The sequence below is a fragment of the Aphis gossypii genome, chromosome 3, assembly GCF_020184175.1.
Source record: "Aphis gossypii isolate Hap1 chromosome 3, ASM2018417v2, whole genome shotgun sequence".
Classification (NCBI taxonomy): Eukaryota; Metazoa; Arthropoda; class Insecta; order Hemiptera; family Aphididae; genus Aphis; species Aphis gossypii.
In genome coordinates, this window is record NC_065532.1 from 1,473,146 (window position 1) to 1,486,457 (window position 13,312).

General features: G+C 24.7%; 4 protein-coding genes across 4 annotated transcripts; 1 reads left to right on the forward strand and 3 right to left on the reverse strand.

Moving 5' to 3' along the window:
- Window positions 1–209: 209 nt before the first annotated feature.
- Window positions 210–3,275, reverse strand: LOC114127980 (mitochondrial import receptor subunit TOM40 homolog 2-like). The gene is made up of 5 exons (XM_027992375.2): window positions 3,027–3,275; window positions 2,682–2,947; window positions 2,382–2,619; window positions 2,130–2,312; window positions 210–383 (listed from the first exon to the last, which is right to left on the reverse strand). Exons 1-5 carry the CDS (start codon window positions 3,172–3,174, stop codon window positions 244–246), a joined length of 975 nt encoding a protein of 324 aa, XP_027848176.1. The 5' UTR covers window positions 3,175–3,275; the 3' UTR covers window positions 210–243.
- Window positions 3,276–4,886: 1,611 nt separating this feature from the next.
- On the reverse strand, window positions 4,887–6,344 carry LOC114127945 (DNA excision repair protein ERCC-1). The gene is made up of 4 exons (XM_027992326.2): window positions 6,051–6,344; window positions 5,814–5,980; window positions 5,359–5,742; window positions 4,887–5,292 (listed from the first exon to the last, which is right to left on the reverse strand). The coding sequence occupies exons 1-4, from the start codon at window positions 6,073–6,075 to the stop codon at window positions 5,071–5,073; spliced, it is 798 nt and encodes a 265-aa protein (XP_027848127.1). The 5' UTR covers window positions 6,076–6,344; the 3' UTR covers window positions 4,887–5,070.
- Window positions 6,345–6,556: 212 nt separating this feature from the next.
- Window positions 6,557–10,021, forward strand: LOC114127929 (coiled-coil domain-containing protein 130 homolog). Its single transcript, XM_027992302.2, has 6 exons — window positions 6,557–6,698; window positions 6,820–7,052; window positions 7,109–7,220; window positions 7,288–7,548; window positions 8,662–8,800; window positions 9,740–10,021. The coding sequence occupies exons 2-6, from the start codon at window positions 6,853–6,855 to the stop codon at window positions 9,949–9,951; spliced, it is 924 nt and encodes a 307-aa protein (XP_027848103.1). The 5' UTR covers window positions 6,557–6,698; window positions 6,820–6,852; the 3' UTR covers window positions 9,952–10,021.
- LOC114127938 (S-adenosylmethionine mitochondrial carrier protein-like) lies at window positions 9,977–13,045 on the reverse strand. Its single transcript, XM_027992314.2, has 6 exons — window positions 12,725–13,045; window positions 11,826–11,982; window positions 11,661–11,767; window positions 11,283–11,553; window positions 11,066–11,195; window positions 9,977–10,203 (listed from the first exon to the last, which is right to left on the reverse strand). Exons 1-6 carry the CDS (start codon window positions 12,806–12,808, stop codon window positions 10,086–10,088), a joined length of 867 nt encoding a protein of 288 aa, XP_027848115.1. The 5' UTR covers window positions 12,809–13,045; the 3' UTR covers window positions 9,977–10,085.
- Between the last annotated feature and the right edge of the window lie 267 nt (window positions 13,046–13,312).

The following is a 13,312-nucleotide window of genomic DNA, read 5'->3' on the forward strand; positions in this document are numbered from 1 at the left end:
ATAAGTATAACACAACTTTTTTGGTTTATTTATAGTTTGATAACTTATAATAAATGCAAAGTGGCATGAAAAGTTGTAATTTTGTTTACATCTACCTGGTATATTTTTAGAACAATTCTATATTTTAGAAGTATACATTATTATTGAATTATATCAATAATACAATATACGTCATAAAACAAAAGGGAATGAAAAAAAGGTTCAAAATGTGTACGACTACATCAATATTTAATAATGTATAGATTAACCAACTAAAAATCCAACACCCATTCTTAATTGATGTTTGGCAGGAGAAAACATAGTACTCAATGCAAAGGTAAATGGCATAGGATGTAGACGTTTTTCTAGTGTCGTGCTTATATTCCACTTTCTGTCTATGCTCCCTAAAAACAAAAAAGTAAAACAATTTTTTTTACTATATGTGTTAATGATTATTATATTTATATTAAATAGGTTATATTGGTTATAATACATTAAATATAGATTTTTTTTTAATTTACCAAAAAAAAAAAATGAATAACAAATGTATAAGTCATTACAAAAATTAATATCATTTAATTTCTAACTTTATACAAATGAAGGACTCTATATACTCGAAAAAAATTTTAATTTGGAAAAATAATATTTGTAGCCTCTGGATAGAAAAGAATAAAATCATAATTGATAACTTTCCTAGTATTCACAAAATAATAATTTAAATATGGTAGCAACAACATAATTTCAGCATTTTGTTAACATAATATGTTAACATTTTTTTTAGAATGAATTGTATTTTACGATGAAATAGAAATATTTTTTTAATTAAGGAAAAACATGTTTATGGATATTTTGAATACAATGAGTGATAGTACACTTTATTTAGATGTTTTTGAATCAGGATGTGACTATAATTATTAGTAATACTATAACGTTAATAAAAGAAAAAATTTAATTATTAAATCAAGTAACCAATAATTATTAAAATATTTTTTTCAAAGAGTATTAAAGTTCAAATTTAGTGAATTATTTATAGATAATATCACAATTCATAGGTTATAATAGATAACTCTGTAATGATTAATATTTAATAACATAATTATAATTAAATTATTAATTATATTTAATAGGATCAATTTTTTTAATTTATTATTGATGCATTTCAATGTACTATTTCTCATTTAAAATATTAATATATTTTAATTAACCTTATTCAATCTAATTGAAAAATAACTTATTTAATTTAAAGCTCTAATTTTACAAAAAAAAAAAAAAATCAATGATAGAAAACTTAAATAACAATCGTTTATATTGATATTATAAATAGCTTTTTGTTTTTCATTTTGAATGCCACCTAAAGGAGAAAATACTTGCTTTACTTCTTCTAAATAAAATTAATAACTCAGTAACACTGAAGTAGAATAGAGTAAGAGTATTATTATGCATTTGAACATGGTAATATTAATAAAAACTCATATGAATTTATTTAAATTATTTCTTTAACAATTTGTACACGTATACAATCATATTACTGTAATTACTGTTTCTCCATAGTCAGCAAATATTTAAATTCCAATACGTCTCAATCTTTTTTAATACTATTACCTATTTTTTGGATTTACTGTGATATTAATAATTTTTTTTTTTTTGAATTCAGCTTAAGTTGATTTTTTCAGTTAATAGATTAAAAACTGTTTAAAAAAACTTTATTAAAATCCGGGCACTAGCAGAAGATATCTTAATAAACTCCAAATATAATTTAAATGTAAAATTACACATAAATGAGAATGTATATTCAGTATTATATAAGAAAAAAGTAGGTATATCAAAAGTATGTAATCTGAAATATATATATTTTACTAAATCATAAATAAAATGTCACTTAATTGTAAAAAAAAAATTAAGAAAAATGGATAATTCTATAAGAAACCATAAACTACTTTATCAATGATAAAATTAACATATTTTTTTTCATGGGAATGTTTTCAATAACATAGTCTTATAAATACTATATAAGACACATGAAAAAAAATACATAATGTGATTCTTGGGAAAATGTCTGTATCCTGTTATAACTCACTTTGAAGTCATAGATAAAATACTTTAATCAATATATTAGAAAAAATATTTGATATATTATTTTTATTTTATACCTTTAATGTTGATATCTGATTTAGGAATTTGTGCTTGATATGCAAACGTTGCATTGATATCTCGTTGTAAAAGACTACCTTCAAGATCTACACCAAACTGGAGTTGCTCACTAGCTTTGAAATGATAACAGCATTGGAGCCCCGTTAAACTCAATGTAGTACTGATCGTGGTAGCATCATCATCTAAAAATAAGGTTTTAGTTATCAACTAACTGTTAAATATTAATTGATGAAATTTGTTTAATTATTCACATATATATCTTCCTAAGACATTAAACACTGTTATATGCCCATTTGGAATTTGAGGACTACGTTGGTGAATAACTTCAGCACCCACTGAAGTTTTGTTATTCAAAGCATATAAATACTGAGATATATATATTCCCGTATAATTGAATAAATCAGGGTTGACTAAACACAAGGTAGCTGTATATCTGTCTGCTCTATATTCAGCAGTCGTCTGAATCCCATTTGTTTTGAACTCTTGAAACTAATATAAACAATTCTGCATGAATATTTTAACAAAATATTAAATTATAATTAAATAATTACCTGAGTGTTAAGTTTGATTTTGACATTATCCCAGGGTTGAACATTAACATTTGTAGAAATATTTCCACGGGGATCAATGTCCCCTATCAAGAGAGGACTAAAATCACCAGGTCCAACCTGATTGGTGCCTACAAAGGTAGATCCAAATTTATAGTTAGACGTTTGACTGGTTGATCCTATAAGTAGACTGTGGCTAACAAAAAAATGATTGCTTAATCCTTTATTAATGACAAGTCTTATGCCCTCAAAGGTCATTGGAAACAATTCTGCAATGAAAATAGATTTTTAATTAAAAAACTACAAATAAAACTATACAATAAGATAAGAAACAGGTACAAAACAAACCTTTGCATTTTTTGTGTAATTCTTCAACAGATCCTGGGTTTTCAATGCGATTTTCAGGAGGCAGCTTTTGCGGTGTCGTGGGTGGCGGAATAGGTGTCGTATTTGGGGGCATCGGTGGTAAATTGGATGAAGCTTGTACATTACCCATGACGTTCTTGTTTAAAAGAAATTCAATTTAAAATTTAAATTTACTTGTTTCCACGCTGTTTCAATAAGGAAGGAAATTCACCGACAGGCGATAGTTGATAATTTGATAGTCAAAATCGATCAACCTAGTTCACTGATACGGTTCATGGAGGAAAAATTTGTCATGGGTGGGAACATGACATTTCGGAATAACTTTAATTTTCCAACTAACAACAGCACTGCAAACAAATTCAAATTTCTCAAAAATAATTAATGTATTATAAATTATAATACATAATATAAATATATTTATTAATATTTTTTATTTAATATAATAATATACTGATTAACATATCTAATAATTAAGTATCTTATAATTTGCAAAAAAGCTAAGTCAAAATGTCAAATTATGGACATAATTGTTCTGTGCTAATATTGTATCTACACATTTTAAATTGTTTATAGGAACCATGGCTATGGTATTTAGCTTAGATCATATACTATATATAGTATATGATCTAAGGTATTTAGCCATGATAGGAACTACATAATTATTTTAGAAAAGCGAATTGCTTTTAATTGAAAATACTATTGATGATAAATTAATATAAATATAGATTTGAAACAATTGAAACTGATAATAATGTTTCGGCATAGAAGTTGTGTAATACCTACCACCAAATACTATATACGAATACGATATCGTATATAGTATTTGGTGGTATCTGCTCTTGATCATTTTCAGTTTGTTAGTTGTCTTTAAAACACTGTATCTTCATATGGCTTAAATTTGTCTGTCTTTTAGATTTTATAAGAGTAGGGAGCAGACTGAGCTTAGCGATGTGTTAAATTATTTGTAATCATAATTTTTTGGAATAGTAAAAATACTAAGATTTCTAATTTATAAAATTCCCATTAAATTAAAAATATCTACATCAGGAAGAACTTGTGAAAAACCTTTATTAAATTTTCAAGCCCTAAGGGGGGAGGTCCCAATTTTTTTTCTTACAGCACTTTTAGCATTTTCTTAAAATCCGGAAGTATCTCTGTAGACTACCTACTTAAGTTTTATTTAGCAGTGCATAAGTATAAACAAAAGTAATAAGACGTAGGTAAATAGTAATATAGTATATACACATATTAAATATTTTATAAAACAAATTATTACATTGAACATTAACTGTATATTTTTAATTTTTATTATTATTGTATAAATAATATAATTAAAATTATACTCCAAATAATTTCACGGAGTTCTAAATTAAATTTGCGGCACCCTGGTTGGAAATCTCTGCAAATTCATACAAAAATAATATTCGCCTAGAATTAATTTCATTACCCATAAAAAATTTTTTTATAAACTTAATAAAGTAATTTTTACTAACTTCACATTCACAATTGGTAAACTAGTACCAATATCTAAATCAAAACCCATGTAATTTGTATGCAAAAACAATAATCAGGGACATTTTGTAACTTAATTTCATAATATTTTCATTCTCGTTACGAATGCACAAATTATAATTAAACACTTTTATATAGGAAATTTGGGATATATACATTTTTAAAAATTACTAAGCCTTATAGTAAAGTGCTAAAATAAAAACATTAAAAAAAAAATTCCAATTAATAGAATTTTGATTACTCTATTGTTTTATTACCATACTGCCCAATAAATAACTTTGGTAATAAATAAGTTAGTTACCAAGACAGTTTAAATGATAGATAACTATATAACATAGACACATTTATTTAAAAAAAAAATAAGTAATACCATTGACAATAAATTAAATAATAATAATAAAGACGCTTAAATATATTTTATTTTCAGGTGTGTTTCAAGTAAGTGATGGGGGACATAATCCCCTGATTATATCAGTTATTACAATAAAAATGCATAATACATCACATAATAATATTATTTATTTAATTGTGAGTCTTCCTCTTTAGTTTTTTGTTTTAGGAAAGGTTTATGAAGAGTATTATACAATTGTGTTGCTTTATGTTGAGCAAACCCGGGACACAATGCCAAAGTTGTTAGAGAAGCTTTACAAATATTTTCCAACGAACCAAATGTAGATAATAACAATGCTGCATCAGTTTTATTTACAGCACGAATAGTTGTAAGCGCATTAGCTACCTATTATTTAAAGAATAAAATATAAATATTATTTTGTTTTATTAAAAATAAAAATCTAAATATTACTTTGGAATAATCATCTGCTTCTGCTTTCTCCATTATAAGATCTGGTGGCTTGTTTTCAAATATTTTATAAGTTTCAATAAGTTTGCCTGCCTCTTCAGAAGTCCAAGCTAACATTAATGTAAGTTCAGCTACCAGACACATTTTAGTTAATTGTTTGAGGGCTGTGTGTGGCTCTTTGACATCAATTTGTAGTAACAATATTCGTAATTCGTATAATTTACCCAAGGATTTTACTCTGTTGTATATATAGTCAGGCTTTAACATATGATATCGTAGGGACAAAAATAATGCACATGTTGTACGTCCCATTACATAGTCCGGTAAAATATCATCTGAATATTCCCATGGCACATTAACAATAGATTTAAGCAGTGGATTACCTCTCTATTAATAAACACAAATTAATATTTAAAATCATTTAAAACATGTCAACTACTTAGATAATAACTATATACTTGTTTATTGTTGACTAAAACACCTGAAAAAGATGCAGGTTTTACAGGGGATTGTTTTGCACCACTTGTGCTAGGTTGATTAGTAGTGGATTCTGAAACATTATTATGTTTACCAACAGAATTAATTGTTTCATAATGTTCTGACTCTTTTACTTTGCGAAATTCGTCTGTCACAATAAAAACATGTGTTAAAATTATATTTAACAATAGAGTAAATAATATAAATAATGAGTTTACCAGCAAAAGAACCTGGATTATTCATGTCTACTAAAAACTGAAATGTATGCTTAATCAAATTAAATTATAGTTAAATCATTTAGGTATACACTACTAAATAAAATATAACAAAATACTTATTTCAGCTGTATAAAATTATATATATTAACATATAAATCTTAGAAATTAGAACTATAAAATAATTCGTAATTTTAAAATTATAAAATAATGGAAATAACTTAAGCATTTATTAGTTATTTTTGACACTTTTCAAAAGTCAGTTGTACCTCTATAGTTGAAACTTTAAACATTTAACATGCAGCAGGCAGCAGCAGCTGCTGTATCCATAGTTATCTAAGGCTGTATCCCTTATTCATGTTTTTTATTTCATTGATAAGGAATTATAGTAATGATAATATGTGATAATAATAATTCAATAACAAGAAACAGGACACAATATATTATTATTACAGGTATAGGTTTTAGTTTTATACCTTTTACACAATATCATTAAAGTAAAACTAAAGTAACTTTCCTAGATTCTAATTTTTATTTTGTAAAGAATTAATATTTTTATTTTATTTTACAGCTAAATTATTTGTTTACTTTTTCTATTCATTGCAAGTAGTAGTATTCAGTGTTAACACAAACTTATAGTACATTTAATTTGTAAGTTGATATTTAGTAAATATAATCTATTATTAATTAATTATCTATTTCTAATATTGCTACCAAATTTTAAAAATACTTTTAGAAATCAAAGTATAATGTTAAGTATTTTATATTATAGACAATACTGAATTGATTATTACCATCAAACAAAATGGGTGAACGTAAAGGACAAAATAAATACTACCCACCAGATTATAACCCTGCTGTAGGAGGATTGAATAAATTTAAAGGAACTCATGCTTTAAGAGAACGTGCTCGAAAACTCCATATGGGTATTTTAATTATTCGTTTTGAAATGCCATACAACATATGGTGTGATGGATGCAATAATCACATTGGAATGGGTGTTCGGTATAATATATATCTTATTATTTAAAACAATGTAATTAATTAATTTGAATATTTAGATATAATGCTGAAAAAAAGAAAATCGGGATGTATTATTCAACGCCAGTTTATCAATTCCGAATGAAATGTCATCTTTGTAATAACCATTTTGAAATTAAAACTGATCCTGGGGTAATAAAAACATTTTATAATATACTTTTATTAGTTAAAAATTAATGCATTTTTTAAACAAAAATAGAATTTAGATTATGTGATTGTAAGTGGTGCTCGCCGACAAGAAAATCGATGGGATCCCTTTGAGAATGAACAAATTGTTCCAGAGGACAAAGATACGAGTAAACGATTGTTTGATGATGCTATGTTTAAACTTGAACATGGTACTGAAGATATAGATAAGGCCAAAAAAGCAGCTCCAATATTGGTTAAACTTCATGATGCGCAAGATGCTAAATGGAATGATGATTTTGCTGCGAATTCATTACTAAGACAACAGTTAAGAGTAAGTTTAAAAAAAATTATCTACATATATTTTTATGTTTGGCTAATATTCAATAGATATTAGTAATATAACTTTTCATGTATCACATGTTTTAATAGACACTTATAATTTTTTATTTTATAGAAATATATACCTATGTATCCTTATAAATATTTTATGAGAAGTATAAATTTATGATTTTCTGTTTTAAATTTTATTTAATTGAGGAAAGAAGGTGTTACTCGTTCCAATTTTTAATATCGACCCCAAATATTTGTCAAACATGGCTGATCTTTATTATGATTTAATGTATTTTGTTTCAAAAAAAGTTTTTTCACGCAAATAAATTGTAGCATGTACAGATAGATATTCAGACAAATTAATTTGGATATTGTTTATCTGGAAAAAATGTATAAAATTCAATTAAAGTATTTTTGTAGTTTTTGATTTTTAGGGCATCATTGCATTGCAAGTCAGTCGTTTCCATTTAAAGGGTAGGAAACAACTTCTTAATATTACAGCTAAATGAATTTGAAAATATTTATTTATTTTTTTGATTTTATGATGATTAGAAAAATGTTAGAATTGGATTTAAGTTCAGAAATTAAGTTTTAGCAAAATTGACTGAAAATTATATTTAAATTTTTTTTTATTTATCACAAGTAAAAACATAAAAAAAATTCTTTGAAATTTGAGTTTTATATAAAATGAGTTTTTGTCTAAATACTTAAACAAAAATGTAAATATCGCAAATATTGAAATATATACATCTCATCTTATAATTTGCGAGAGAAGTATATAATATTATTATTATATAAGTTATAATTGACATGTATGAACAATAACAGCTTTAGATATACTAACTTATATTTTAAAATTATTTACCATCCTTTGAGGGGGTAGAGAAGCAGTTAAAACTTGTTTGCAGGTCATAGTTTGAAGATCTCTACTGTATTTTATAAAAGTTTTAATTTAATAATAAATTCAAATAATATAATTATAAAAAATTGAACATAATTAATAATTATCATTAACTTTTATTAATTTTTAACTCTTATTTGGACAAATTATGCTATTTATATTGATATCCATACATTGTACTCTTTTATAATAATTAACTCATTCAAATTTCAGACACAAAAACAGAAAATAGCTGTGAAAGAAAAACATGACAATGAATTAAAAGAAAGACTATCATTAAGTATTCCATTAGTAGATGAAGTTGAAGAAGACATAAAAATTGCTAAACTGTTAAGTTATCAAACTTCTGATAGTAAGGATTCATTTTATTTATGTTTCCTTTTTGTAGTTTTAAAATTGTTAATTATTATTTATCAAACAAATCGGAAATATTAGCTATTATTTTAATAGAATTTTAATTTAATCTATGTATGTATGATGAAAAAAATAGGTCAAAGTTAAGATTTTATAATTTATTATTTTTTAAGACTTTTTTTTATTTACTTATTATGCCATTTAAACAACTTATACTATTAACACTATATGTTATTTACAAAGTATAATTTGCTTATACTATAATTTTTTTTCGTATGGCTCTATGTCCAGGAGTAGGCACCAAGACCGATTTGGCAGAACTTCTAGTGGGCACCCATAGGTTTTTGCCATACTCGAGGTGGGGGGGGGATGGCCTCTCTCTGTCTCTAGATACTGTGACTGCCCAGAGAGGTGCCGCCCTTTGATCGAAGTTTTAATCGGCAACGATACGCATCACAACCAATGCCTGAGAATGCTCGGCCACTCTGTCCCCTTATTATTAGTATATAGTATACTTAGTTAATAACATACCAAGTTAATATTTTACCTTTTTACAGTAACATATTTACATATGTGTGATATCATTTAACACATCATTAATCTAAAAAATATTTTAAATTATATATATAATTTTTTAATCAGTGTTTATTGTAATTTAAATGTAAAAAGGTAATTCCTATTAAATTATATAAATAAATAAAATAAGTATATAGCTGTTTTTTTCATGTGCATCAAGTCATATCATATAACTTCTCAGTTCCCATATTATATTTGGCATATTAATTGTAAATATTAAATTTATAGATGTACAACTTTATATATTCAAAATTAAGTTTAAAAATGCCTACATAATATATACAATGTACTTGTCTTGAAAAATTTCAAGAATTTTTCGTGTATCATTATTTTTTAAGTGTATACTTTTTGTTCTCTTTAGGTACAAAAACCAGACGAAAAAAGTTTATTCATGGACTTCGCAAAACTCCTAAACTAAACCCTAATAGTAAACCAAAAAAGTTTCTTAATGTGGGTATCATTCAATCAACTATTACAGCGAAAAAAGAAACATTACCAGTTGCTAGTACTAATAATAGTTCTATATCATCACTTGTATCTGCAGATTATGGATCATCATCATCATCAGATTAATATTATATAAAAAAATTATACGCCATTATTATTTAAATATTTTATTTTAATAAATAAAAAACTATAACAATTATTGGTAACAATGAAAAATTAGAAAAGTTCATCAACTTGAACTTAAGTACTATTAAAAAATTTCAAATCATATTTTTATGTTTATCTTCAATTTGTCTACATGTTTTTTCATATACGCCAAAAAATAAAGCTCCACCAATCATTATAAATACAACTCTTGGAAGAAAACCAGCAAACAATCTGAAAGCATGAATATATTACATAATAATTAATAAAAATATGTACATTATGGAAGAATTTTGATTCTTTGGCAAATTAGCACACATCTTTTGGACGTAATAAAAAAAATATATATATTTATTATAGTAATCTGGAAAGGTTACCTAAGGTTATTTATTGATTTAAAAAAAAATTGAAGTTCAATTAATATATTATTATTTTATAATTTGTATTCATTTTCAATGTGAAGTATACCAAATGCACCAAAACGACATAATAACATATTCTAACACATTAATATTTAACATTTTACTACAATTTTACAGTAAGATTCTATTCTTTTAATTATGCATCTAGACAGATTGATAAACAATAGAAAAATACATGGATATTTATTGTGTAAGTCACTTTGAAATTTGAATCATAATTTAATTCCAAAATTATTTTAGACAAATTGACTAAATTACATAAAATATTAATAATGAACTTGTAACACTAAACTAGGAATTGTGTTGACACTTCTGTACTACTCACTTAGCGATTAGAATAAATAAGATTTAAATCTACTCAACTGTACTCTATAAATATTTTTTTTTTCTATGACTCGCTCAAATGATAAGACATAGACTAATAATAAGAAAAATATAATGCTCTGCGATTAATTTTTTTTCTAATAAGGAAATAATTCCTTAAAATATGCCTTCATAAATCAATACATTATCGAAAATTGTAATATGTACATTGACACGTTGTGTCTTAGAAAAACTTTAATAAATTATCTCTACAACTGGTTGGGTGTAATTATTGAAATTCTTATTACCACTATGTTTCATTTTATCTGAATACAATATCATAAATAAAAATATATAAATTTATCTAATACCCATTGAGTCCTTTGTTTTTGTATATGTTCTTAAAGACTGTTGAGAAATTTTGGTCCACGGCACTATTTGCTAACATAATTTGTGTTTTTGTTACATCAATAGGTGTAGTTAAAGCAGCAGCTATGCCTCCTATGAACAAAATTATTATGAAAATATAATTGTTAAAAAAACGAATAAATAGAACAATATAACTGTTAAACAATAATAAATAATAACCTGATATAGAACCACATAATGCAACTTCTATTGTTGTTAAAGGTTTACCAGTAAAAATTCTATACTCTTTTTTTAAATATTCCCATATTGGTAGTTGCAACATAGAAAACGGTACATCACGCATAACAGTTGTCCAGAATCCACGATAAAATCCAAAAACTCCTTCGTTAGCATATGCATTTCTTATGATTTTTAAAATGGATTCTTGGTTTGGCGATGCTTGACGTCTTTGTTTTACTATCTCTATGGGTACTTTGGTTGTACAACAAACCTATATTATAAATATTATAAATTAATAGTAATATTATGAAATATAATTTATACCAAAATGTTAATATTTGATGTGAAATAATACAATATAATTAAAATGTAGTATACCACTTCACCAACGATTCCTGCGCATAAATGAACTAATGGAGCAGTATTGTTAGATACATTAGGAAATAGATTTTTAAAACCATCATAAGTGCCAAAAAATAATCCCGCTAAAAACATATTGGTTTCAATTGTTTTATATGATTATAATGACAAAAAATATTTTACCTGTAAAAGGGGCACCAATAATAGTCGGCGTTAGTCCTTTATAAATACCTCTGAAACCACCTGACTGAACAAATCCATATTGGCTTTGTAATCTAGTTTTTAATGTGTCAAGTGGAAATAATGCAACATCAACAACAGTTCCAGCAACAGCACCAGCCTAAAATAAATGAACAAATTTTTTTACTAATTTATTTACTATAGTAGATAATTACCCCAATAATTACAAATGTAAGATTATCAAATTTATATTTTCATTAATTGAAAATATATAAGAACTAACATTTATAATAAATAAATGGTATTATTAATATAAACTGTATTAAAAATAATAATTGATTATTAATAATTAATGTATTGCTTTTATCTAATATTTTATAGTTTAATTATGGACATAGTATTACATGATAAATTAATACAAATACTAAAACAACTGTATAATATTATTAATCAGGTTGATTTTTTATTTTTTTTTTTGATATTATTATATCAAGTATAATACTTAAATACAACCTTATTAAATAAATGTGTGTTCTTTAGAGCTTACCATCTTGGAATAAGCTGCAAATTTACTATACCTAAATTACAAAATACAAAAACTTTTGTTTTAATTGTATGCATCAACTAGTTTTTTAATAGATTAAAAACCAAAACCAAAAATTGATTTTTACAGCATAGAGTAGGTAGCAGATAGGTACACAATATAAAAATATAATTTTCACAATCAAAAAAAAATTGATATGTAAGTAGGTACTATAGATAATTTATTAACATTTCTTTTTTAATTAAATAATATTTTTTTTCAATTATTAAAAATATTATTGAAATTAAAAATTGAATTATCTACGTCTACAGACAGAACTATGATTATAATATACCTAATGCATTAAAATTAAACTTACTATTAATGAAGTTGAATAATGTCTAGGTCCATTAATCGAAATAGAATTTAACTTGTTATTTGTATCCAATTTGTTTTCATTCATTGTAGGTATATTGCTAAATATGAATAATTATTATTTGATTTACCTAATCTAACGTGTTACAAACATAGGTAGGCATCAACTACCACGACTGTATGAGACTGCATGCATCAGAGCAATTTAAAAAATAATTTCTCGTGTTTCTAAAATTCTTAATGTTATCAATATTATAATTTAGTGTTAACATTATCAGAAATAAGTATCATATAATTTAAATAATTGTTGCATAATTTTCAATTTATAATGAAATATAATACTAAAATTTGTAATTACTATACATATAATAAAAAACCTTTATTATTATAGTATACGTTAATACTTAATAGATAAATTATATTTTATCAAATAATAACGTTTATGTAATACATGTGTAGTTGCATTATCCAAGTTAGGTTAGAATTTTATAGTGTCTGAAGTTTGAATGGATTATGGAACGAGTAACGACTTGAGACAGTCGAGACTCTAATTCTATCATTGATTATAGAATAGAATATAGATCTATTCTAC